Source organism: Asparagus officinalis, chromosome 10 (assembly GCF_001876935.1).
Source record: "Asparagus officinalis chromosome 10, Aspof.V1, whole genome shotgun sequence".
Taxonomy (NCBI): Eukaryota; Viridiplantae; Streptophyta; class Magnoliopsida; order Asparagales; family Asparagaceae; genus Asparagus; species Asparagus officinalis.
In genome coordinates, this window is record NC_033803.1 from 10,137,886 (window position 1) to 10,149,510 (window position 11,625).

General features: G+C 36.9%; 1 protein-coding gene across 1 annotated transcript in view; it reads right to left on the reverse strand.

Moving 5' to 3' along the window:
* The window catches only part of LOC109826175 (phospholipid-transporting ATPase 2), a 40,437-nt gene extending 29,058 nt beyond the window's left edge, over positions 1-11,379 (reverse strand). Inside the window, exons 1-3 of the mRNA XM_020393168.1 lie at positions 11,078-11,379; positions 6,953-7,166; positions 6,618-6,734 (exon numbers count right to left, since the gene is read on the reverse strand). Of these exons, the coding sequence (XP_020248757.1) occupies positions 6,618-6,734; positions 6,953-7,166; positions 11,078-11,199 (453 nt within the window). The 5' untranslated portion in view covers positions 11,200-11,379. The remainder of the gene's footprint in view (positions 1-6,617; positions 6,735-6,952; positions 7,167-11,077) is intronic.

The following is an 11,625-nucleotide window of genomic DNA, read 5'->3' on the forward strand; positions in this document are numbered from 1 at the left end:
GCCCCCCCCCCCCCCTCTTCTTAAAACCTCGTAGTGCTCTTTCTCTATCAATTCGATTAAATGCCCCTTTGTAAGTTATAATTTCTTAATATTCCTTTTGATGATGTAGTAAATATTTTATAATTTTCTTCTTTTTGATGCAGGTTTAGGGATTTTGAGATTGGTGAGGAGAACCCATCTATCAAGGTAAATTACTTCATAATTTCGCTTAGTGAGGAGAGCATATATATGAAGGAGATATTTGTTTTTGTGTTTATTTTGATAATTGTTGTGTTTGAGTTATGTTGTGATTTCCTTCGCATCTGCATAATTAAGTTGCGATTCTTTATCTTAACCTAATGTGATAATAGGATAATAAGAAGCCAAATTCTGTTGCTCCATGCATTGCAATTTTTACCATTGCGATCTTTGCTTTATGCATTGGAGAAGGCGATTTGTAGAAAAGTCTTAAACCTTTAGTTTCATTTGGATAGAACACCACTTTTTAGTTTCAATTTCTTCTGTGGATAGAATATGGTCTTTTAGTTTCAATTTCTCCTTTAGTTTCAAGTATCCAAGTGCATTAAACTTGGTCCCCCGAAGGAATTTTTTAAATGAAGACCATAAACCATTCTGCTTTGCACATCAAGTTTGCATGTTATAAACAAATGATAATGAAATTCTAGGCCATATAGAAAGAACATTGGAAAACAAAATTTCTAGCAGAAGTCCTACAAGAAACCTACTGGTTAAACATCAACTTTGCTTTGAAAAGTAACTTTTAACAATTTAATAAAAAATTTGGAGTGGCCTGGTGTTTTCCAAATGAAACTCAAATTTCACTATGAAACAAAATTTATAATGAAATCATTCAACTGTAAAAATCCACTCATAGATCAAAGACTCAAAGGAAACGTAGGTTAACTTTAGAAATACACTTTGCGTAAGCTACAATACTGCTAACTTCCTCAGTTTTTATATAACAAGCATTATTTGTTCTTTAACTGCTATTTCTCCGGTATTATTTGTCTAGATAGATTGAAGCTATTAAATACATAGTAGATTAATGATGTAAGGGGAAAAGACGTATATGCATCTGGGATTCGTTAAATTTGTAATTTACAAAACACAAATTCTATACTAAGAAAGGACCTAACTAATAGTACGAGGTTATCTATACTTAAAACATCTTATAAACAATAAATGATGTTTAAGAAATGAGTGTTTCAACCAAACACTAATAAGAAAGTTGCATCCATATTGGAGGAAGTATTTCTTACCCATATATGTGGGTTTCTACAGGATTGTTTTGGGTACCTCCATATAAATTAAGCAACATCCAGTTTTTTAACAATGTTTATGTACATCTTGGATTCATCTTGGTGTATTTTAGCCATTAATTTGCTATAATATTTGTATGAGTAGGTGTTGTAGAGAGAGAAGGGACAGAGCAAGAGAGTTAATTTTAATGAATAGTTAACCCTATTTGAGTTAGTTGAACAGAAAACACTAATATGGATAATAAAATATGTCTGCATGTTTTTGCTAAGATGGATCTGGTAACATTTAACTTGTGATCCTACCTTACAATAAGAAAGGACAACATGTCGCCTTTCTCTTTTTTCGTGTCTATCCTAAATTTGCTAGCATGATGCTAATTTTGGATGCATACTGAGCAAAATTTTCATGCTGAATAGTAGCCAGTTTATTGTATTGATCGATTTTTTTTGAAATATAGAGATTTGTAGATATCTGATACGAGTGTATCTTCTCTTCGGAACTTAGCGATCCTCATGGAAGCTTAAGGATAGATGATTCTCATGATAGCATGAGAATTGAGGTGTAAAACAACACATTGGAACGCAGGTTGAAGCGTGGAACGAGACGGTGAATCGAAATCGAATCTTCCAGTTTTCAGCCCGTGAGTCGACTCATACATGTATATGAGTCGACTCATCAAGTTGAGTCGACTCATGCCTATCATGAGTCGACTCACGAAACCCAGCCGTTTTGTCAAAGTTTCTGACTAGTCGACTCATGCCTGTCATGAGTCGACTCATATATGCTCATGAGTCGACTCATCGATGGTTTCCTGATTCGTTTGGATTTCTGTTTGCATGAATTCCTGTGGGGTTTAGGCTTGATTATTTACCACTTTGTCATCCACGTTGTTACTCTTATATAAGGGATTGTTTTAGGGTTTTAAAACAATCGAGAGAGATTAGATTGTATTTGAGAATTGAGAGAGATTGTTCTTCAATTCTAGTGAGATTGTGAGAGATTGTAAGCTATTTAATTCTCATAATCTAGAGAAGATATTTTCCTTCGCCACCACTGAATTGTTTTTGCGTTCTTGTTATTTTCTTCTCAACCACCTTTGATAATTTCGCGATCAAAGATGCTCGTATGACGACTCGTATTAAGTTGGTATCAGAGCAATCAGATCCTGTGAAAGAAGCATCCTGTGTATAGTCCTAACTCGATCGCAATACAAGAAGTTAGACAATATTATTATTTCATTGGAAGGGGTACAGAAATTAAGAAAGAAGAAGATGACTGAAGGAGATAGTTCAGCGAGACTAAATGCATTGGAAAAACAGATGGAGACAATGAGTTCGACTCTCACACAGCTCGTCAATATCTTCCAAGAAAAGGACAAAAAAAGGAATCTTTTTCGAAAGACAAGAAGAAACTTATGGAGTCCGATGGAGAAGACGATGAATCTGATTCTGATAGGGAGGCCGAGATTGTCAAAACTGTTTCACATCAAGAGGGTAAGAATTATTACCAGAATTTAAAAATTAATTTCAAGGTGAAGATTCCTGTTTATGATGGGAGTGTCAATGTGGAGAAACTCGATGATTGGATCGAACGTATGGTGATGTATTTCACTTTCTATGGATATTCATCCAAGGAGAAGATTGTGTTCGTGACTTTGAAGCTTTCAGGGCATGCGTTGACGTGGTGGAAATTCTACTGCAAGCAGGAGAAGAAGACGATATCGTAGAACAAGTTTAAGGAGCTACTGAGAAAACAGTTCTATCCTGTGGGGTTCCTTGAGGAGCGTTGGTACAAGTGGTACGGCTTGCGCCAAAGATTCAATCAGACCGTTCAAAAGTACACGACGGAGTTCCAGCAACAGGCGATGGTTCTAAACATCGCGACGGACGAATACTCCATCTTCATGAAGTACATGACGGGTCTGAACGAATACATCCGGAAGGAGATGAGGCTATTCACGGTCGAGTCTATTGCAGAGACAAGCGTGAAAGCTATTGTCATCGAGGGCAAGCAAAAGAAGAGCAGCGAGGCAAAAGGAGAGCAGCGAGGCAAAAGGAGAAGCAAAACAGACGGGAGGTGAGTCTAGTGGTTCCAAACATAAGGAGGAGAAGAAGGATGATTCAGGGAGAGCAGAACTGATTTGTGGTCATTGCGAGAAGACATGACATATCGCTGATCGATGCTGGGAGAAGTATCATCATCTGAAACCAAAGGGGTTGAAGAAGAAAAATGAGAAAAAAGAATACGTGATAGCACAGGATCCGAAAAAAATTCCTGGGATGACAGAACCCAACAGTAATCTTAATCTTATGGCAGGAAAACAGGTCACGAAAGAGGACGAAGACCCCTGAGAGCAGCTCTTTGTGCTGAAGTTGCAAGTGAAGACCAGTTTGGTTGATACCATTATTGATCCAGGTAACGAAAAGAATTTGATATCCGAGGTCTTGGTTCAGAAGTTGGGTCTGAAGACAGTCAAGCATCCGAAACCCTATCCATTGGGTGGATTCAGAAGGAGACGAGACTAAGTGTAATTGATCAATGCACTTTCAGATTTGTGCTCCACGAGTCGTATATTGACGAGGTCACGTGCGACGTCGTTCCATTGGATGTTTGTCAGGTTATACTGGACAATCCGTACTTGTGGGATAGATACGCGATCTACGAAAGACGGGCTCAGAAGTACATATTCACCAAGGATGGTGAAAAGTTCATATTTCATTCGGCGTCTCTTCCGAGGGAGGCAAACTTAGCGACGGTGACGTGAGCGAAGAGGCTAGTGAATGCAAACAAGAAGTTTGTCTCGCTGTGTATTAGATTTCATGACGAGCCATCGAATATGAGTTGCATGTTGGAGCGGAAGACGACTACGATGAGGCGAGGAACGAATGAGTCGTTTCCAGTTGTACGTCGATATCAGGTTTCTAGTAAGGCCAGGTGGTACAGAAAGGATGGAGGAGCTCGCGAGTTTTCTTAGCTGAAGTTCTAACTTGAATGAGACTTCAAGTTCCTAAAGGGGAACTCATGATACGGGTATATCTTCTCTTTGGAACTTAGCGATCCTCATGGGAACTTGAGGATAGATGATTCTCATGATAGCATGAGAATAGAGGTGTAAAATAACACAGTGGAATGCAGGTTAAAGCGTGGAACAAGACGGCGAATCGAAGAATCGAATTCCAGTTTTCAGCCCGTGAGTCGACTCGTACACGTACATGAGTCGACTCATCAGGTTGAGTCAACCCATGCCTGTCATGAGTCGACTCACGAAACCCAACCGTTTTGTTAAAGTTTCTGACCAGTCGACTCATGCTTGTCATGAGTCGACTCATGCTTGTCATGAGTCGACTCATGCGTCATGAGTCGACTCATGCGTCATGAGTCGATTCATGCGTCATGAGTCGACTCATATATGCACATGAGTCGACTCATCGATGGTTTTCTAGTTCGTTTGGGTTTTTATTTGCACGAATTTCTGTGGGGTTTGGGCTTGGTTATTTACCACTTTGCCATCCACGTTGTTACACCTATATGAGGGATTGTTTTAGGGTTTTAAAACAATCAAGAGAGATTAGATTGTATTTGAGAATTGAGAGAGATTGTTCTTCAATTCTAGTGAGATTGTAAGAGATTGTAAACTATTTAATTCTCATAATCTAGAGAATGTATTTTTCTTTGCCACCACTGAATTGTCCTTGTGTTCTTATTATTTTCTTCTTAACCATATTTGATAATTCTACGATCAAAGGTGCTCGCACGACGACTCATATCAATATCCCATGAGATACTTCGGCTTGTGCTAATCTAGCTGAAGAAGTAGGAAAACACTTTATGCATAATGTTGAGCGGTAGTCTACTTTGGGGAAGCAATGAGCGAAGCTGGGTTTGTTCTTGAAGAAGGATAATATAGCTGAAGAGATTGTCGTTGGGTTTGTTCTCGAAGAAGGATAATATGGATTAAGAGGTTGATGCTAGCTCTCTTCAGCTTAAGCCAATTATTAATTTGGAAGAGGGATAAATTTGTACCTCGTAGTCGCAGATCCTTTTTTTTCTTAGTTTGATCTGTTAAAAATTGCTTGAAGTGTCCATAAATTGTGAGTGTTGGTGTTTATTTTGTTGTTTATAAAAGTTATATTAGTCTTTATATATCTCCCAAAATTTTGTGAAAGGTATGCTTTTAAGCAACTGTGTACAAAGTTTTGGAAAAATATATGCAATAAAAGGTGTTCTTTGATCAAATGATATTTATTGTTGTTGAAATGCTAAGGTATCACACAACTTCTAGCTTCTACCCTCTAGCTCCTTAATGGGGAAGGTGCCAATGCAGATACGAAACAAAACAGGTTCTTGACTTGTGAACTACAACTATTGTAAATATAAATATAATCCTTCAAGGCTTTGTAGTCTTAAGCTTCCATGTAATGTCAAATATACTATACAAGCAATTCATTACAAGAGGTTCTTAACAGGACTATATGTTTAATATAGTATCCGCTATTTCTCTCTTACATGATCCATTTTGATATTGTATATGCATCGGAGCACTAGCACCAGCACTAATTCATTAGACCTGAGAACTATTTACAAAGATATCATAAAGTAATGAGAACATGGTAACCAACATTGTATAGTAATTATTATTACATAGTGCTCTCTTAATTTCTTATGCTTGGAAAAAAGTATGTGAAAGAGAACCCTAAAGGGATCACTGATCATACAAAAGAGTACGAATAGAAGTTGAGTGATAGCATGATATCACTGTTTCATAAATAGTGATAAGATGGATGTGCTCAATATTAAAAATTCATTTTTAATAGCATATAAAAAAATTATGCATTTAAGAACTTATTTAGTGAATTTCTATTTTAAACTACCAGCAATGTGTAATTAGCATTTGTTCTACGTGAAGCATGTGTTTAATAAATATTGATAAGATTGGTGTGAAAAATAACATTTGGTCTTCAAATGCTTCATCTTTATAATTTCTTAACGTGCATCATGTGTAAAGCACGTATTACATACTAGTTCTTAACAATATGAAGAATGTTTAATCTATTTACAGCTTGAGCAGAAAGGTGATAATAAGGTATGACTGTAAATGTTATGTTATCAGTCTGGAATATGCACCAAGCCAGTAAAAGTTGATGGTGTATACTTGTCCATGAGGGCCCAACTCACTTGGAAAGTTTTCTTCTTAAATTTTCATCATATATCCTTTTATCTATTAGGATGGAAGCCAAATGATAATGAAATAAACTACCAAAAGAAGTACATGCTAGATGGTCAGGCTAAACTACACAAAGAATAAATGTGGATAAAACCAAGAGGAAGAATTAATATCAAAGTTTAGCATCAGTTACCTCAACATAGCAAATGCCTTGTGGTTCTGAAGTTCCAATCAGGACAAGATCACATGGAACTTCATCATTCTCTCGCAACCACACTATATTACCCACACGAATATCTTGTGCTTTAATCTTCAAAACATAATGAATATATTTAAAAATCAATTAGACCTCATGTGAACCATTTAGCAACAAAACCAGTATGTGATAGCTAGTCTAAAATAATAATAAAAATCAACTTGTCGGGAGAAAATACGTTCAAATTCTAAGTAAAACTGTAGTGACTAAAAGGAATTGAGGTTGCTGAAAATATAAATTGGACTCCGAAAAGAATAGCGGAAAATGTATACCTGTTTCCTAATGCCTGCCTTTACAACCCATACTTCTTTTTCATTTGCCTGCTTGTCAGAAAGATACCTATTGTAGTCATCCCATGCCTCTTTTGTTGCAGAGACTGCAAAGATGAAGATAAGTGGACCCCATGTACTTGCAGGATTTACAGGTGTTATTAGTGACCACAGTTGGAGGCAAGCTATTAGCAAAAAATATTGATTCATGAATCGCCTGCAGCAGTAATCAAAGTGTCAAAAATATATATAACTATAGTCACGCCAAATTTCCTGATGTAAGCTCAATTTTGGAAAACTATGTTCAAAATTCCTACTAAAACATATAAAGACATGAATTCTATTTGAAACATGCATAACCAATACAAAAAAAAGGATCAATACATGAACAAGAAGCTAGTGTTATCAATACACTAGGCGCAATGCGGGGTGCAAAATCCCTTTATGCGCACATGCGCCTAGACTCCTAGGCTTATGCCTAGACGGCGCCTAGGCGTTTGGTTATTTTTTAAATTATTAAATATAATAGTTGATAAAAATATGTATTAAATTCATATAAATTTGCCAAAAAAATAGATAGCAATCTTAGATTCACAACAAATCATGTATACTTAAATACTAAATAGCCGCCAAAATAATAACTTATAGGAAGTGCTAAGATGTCTAGGCATTGGACCCAACACTTAGAGCCTAGGAGGTTTTCTTTTTTTATTTTTTAATTACAATAATTGATAGTAAATGTTAATGTTATAGAAAGCTTAGGTGTCGGACTAGTGTCTAGATGAATTTCTTTCTTTATTTGAGTGGTAGTCGAGAAGATTTTGCTGAAGGTTGGAGGAGATAGTAGAGGTGTTTATGTTTGGAGGTCAAAGGAGTTTGAAGGATTTGGAGGACGTGAAAACTGCAACATAGAAAATCACGATCAAGAGCTAAATGGTGTAGTCCATGTAAATAGACAATTCTTCCTTAAATACTTCTAAAATCTAGATGGACAGCCTAGGTACTGCCTAGACGTTAAGCGTTAGTTAGGCGACCTAGGTACCGCTTAGGCCTAGGCGTACGTCTAGACGGACTAGGCGGATGCTTTTTAAAACAGTGATCATGATTAACAATTATTCTCAGTATAAAGTTTTAATTTAAAATTAATTCAAAATATATGAGAAATGAATCGTATTAAGTTGCTTAAGGTTCCATTAGATAATTGAATTGATATGAAGAGTGCCTAAAATCAAGCCCGCAATCCCATTGGCAGGACACAAGACCTGGGACCCTTAGGGCATATTTGGTAAATGGAAAGTAAATAGAAAGTGAAACACGGTGAAGGTACTTTCTCAAGACGGTACCTTCTTGTTACTTGTAAAATCTTGTTTGTATATAAAGTTAAAAAGAGAGAAAGCAGAGGTGGAAATTGATGCGTCACTTACTTTATTCTTATTCTGTTTGGTTATCAAGGAAAGTGATTACAAAAAGTGGGCAACTGAAATTGGTATTTGAAAACCTGAAAAATCTATTCTTTCTCCCCTCTCTCTCTTCACTTTCCGTCCACTTTCTTCAAATTATTGAGAAAGGAAGAAGGGCTAAAATGGTGATGTGGCACATTTTTCTTTCCAATCACTTTTCATCCACTTTCCAAGTCCCGAAAGCAAAAAAGTGGAAAGTGGAGACACTTTTAAAATTTTGTTCCACTTTCCATTTAATTTCTAGTTGCCAAACATGCCATCAGCACAAAATGCATCTTGGAATGACTAGCCGATGGGGACGAATAAGTGGGGTATCATGCACAGAATCCCTATTACATAGAAGCAATAGGATATCTCCTTAAAAACGTTCAAGTAACGAAATTCAGGCTGTTTCTGCTCCCTCCATCATGATCCGGAATGAGAAGAATGCTCACAATATCTTGTAAATTAGAAAAATGGGGTATCCTCGCTGATGTGTTATCCGTGAGCCAATAGGTACATTAAACAATATGAATGAATAAAAATAAAAATTGGCAATCAAGCCTAAGAAAACAAACATAAAAGGCAGCTATATAGCCTTGGCCGGGAAATCCTTCTCCCGTAGGGTCTGGATCTGCTAGTCCTCCACTCCTCATAAAGACAAAAGTATCAAAACTGCTTTACTGACTTAAGGTCCTAGTCAGGGATCCACCAAAAGTGCAAAGTGCCAAAACTACTTGTAACCACTGTTATAAATAGCGGTAAATAGCTCCGTAATAGCGACACTAATAGTGTTAGCGGTCCCTTCCCGCTACACTATCACCCAATAGCTGTGACATATTGCAGAATATGCACTTTTCGTTCGTAAAAGCGGCCAATAGTGTATCATAACGATAAATAGTGGACGATTGCATGCGAAATTCGCTTTTTGACTACTATTTAAAAGCGGTTTGAGGTTTATTTTTTTAAAATTAAACTCAGCCAGTGACCATTGCATTTCACCGTCTCCTGTGATTTTCGACATACTCCCGCCACCTCTCATAGCCTCTGACACCTACCTTAATACTTTCTCTCACCTCCTTCACCGTGAGCTCCTCTTAGGGCAGTCCTCTCACCATTCAGCTCTTCTTCTCAATGACGATGGCTCTTTGACTCCTTCAGTTGCCTTCGGTATTACGTGATGGTTACATGTCTATTTCATGTTTAGGATCTTTTTAAATCATCAAATATGTACTTTTAAATTTTTTAGATTTTTTTAAAATTTTTTTAGTATTTATACATATCTAAATTAGACCGCTATTTGACTTTGTGCTTTTTACCACTATTTTACCGTAATAGCCCCAAATAGCCTTAGTGATGCCTCACCGCTACGCGATGCTATCCACTATCGATAAACTTGCTTGTAACTAATTTAAGTGCCCACGTACAGATATGGACTGATACAGCTTGGAGGCACATTTTTAACAACATCCAACTAGCCAAGGCCGGAAATAACAGAACTTGCCTCACATAAGGGTGGCAATGAGATAAGATGAGCATGTATCCTTAACTTCACCTATTTTCAGTTTTAGACATAAGATCTCCCGGTTCGTTTAACCAAACAGCTTGCGAGATATAAAGTTTGGACATGCTTGCTTCAGAACCCAACTGCTGAATAGGCCAATACCCAGTGCATGGGGAAGCCTTCGCATCTAACTACTTAACCTCACTGCCTACTTGGGAAGATATGCTGATAAATAAGGAGAAAACAGTTTTAAATCAACTGGAGCTTCTATTGATTATTTTACATCTATTTCGTTTAGAATTTGGCTGCTAGGGTATTCTGCGAAGTTCAGCTTACCCCATAGTTTCTTCTATGCCTTGATTGTATATATAATTTATAAATTATCTACCCTTGTAAGTCATTTTTAAGATCAAAGGTAAGGCTATTTAAGCTTACGAAACTTAAGGCTCACTATATAAAAAACTAACTAGAGCATAGAAAATCAACTAAAATCAAAAAAGGGAGAAAATAAACAATTTAAGACAAATATTTTTCAGGCATTCAGCCTTAGTATCAAAGATCTTCTCCTGTTGTTGTAGCTTTGTGACCAACCAATTAATATTTTCTAAATTGATCTGCTTCTGAACCATCATTTTCTGAACCTTTTAGGTTCTCGCCATATATGCATGTATGAAAGAAATCAGTAAACTCATTCAATATTGTTCAGTAATTTTCTCAAACTGACTTTTTTGCTTAAACAGCTAATGGAGCCTGGTATTAACCAATTGCAGCCAGACTAAGCTATCTAATACTTCACGAGCCCAAAACGAGCCAAACTTTGAAGTCGTTTAGATCAGGTCTAGCTCAAATTTGAGCAAAACAAATCAAACTGATGCAAAAAAGGCCAAGCTCAGTTCTTTTAACAGCCATATGCAAGAGAGAGTGGTATCAATTGTCTACAGTACAAATCGCTGCTTTTTTTAACATTAATGGACATGATAAAGTTCTCCTCAATTCTTCAACAAACAATATCAAATTCATCACGAACTGGCCAAATATAGCCAGCATTAACGATCGAAGCCCTACGGATTACTAAACTAACCCAAACAAATAAGAATCAACTCCATGGTAACAAAACTTAGAAATCCCAATAATTTAAACAAGCAACCAAATCAAATTCGGCCAAAAACCAAAGCGAAAGGGTACCTGAACTGCTCCCATAGATTCTTTGGGATGAAATTGAGGATGGTATACTTTCGATTAGAGATTCGATTGTCGCAGTAAGAATCCTGGGACAGTTCGTCGTTGATGTACACAAACCGCTTCATTTCTGATCACGGGACCAACAGAACCCCTCTCCTCTCCCAAGAATCGATCATATAGTAAGAAGCGATTGGATCGACGAAGAATTGATCGAGGGAGATTTTACTTATTTGATGCGGGATTTTTTCGTTGACGCGGTGATCACTGATCAGGCGGCGGATCTCGCTTCTCAGCGATCAGCGATGTGGGAGTTTCTCGGTTCTTTTTGCGTCGTTGGAGATGGGTCCGCGGACAAATTTTCGTTTTAGACCTCTTTAGAAAAATATTTGCAAAAATCGACCTATTTCAAAAATATTCGCTAATTTCGACCAAGTTTCAACCAACAAACAGTGTCGAAATTGGCGAAAAATATTCAAAATTTCCATGGAATTTAAAATAGCATGAATTTTAAACCATTTATTAACAATGTTGTTAAGATGGCGAAATCTTAA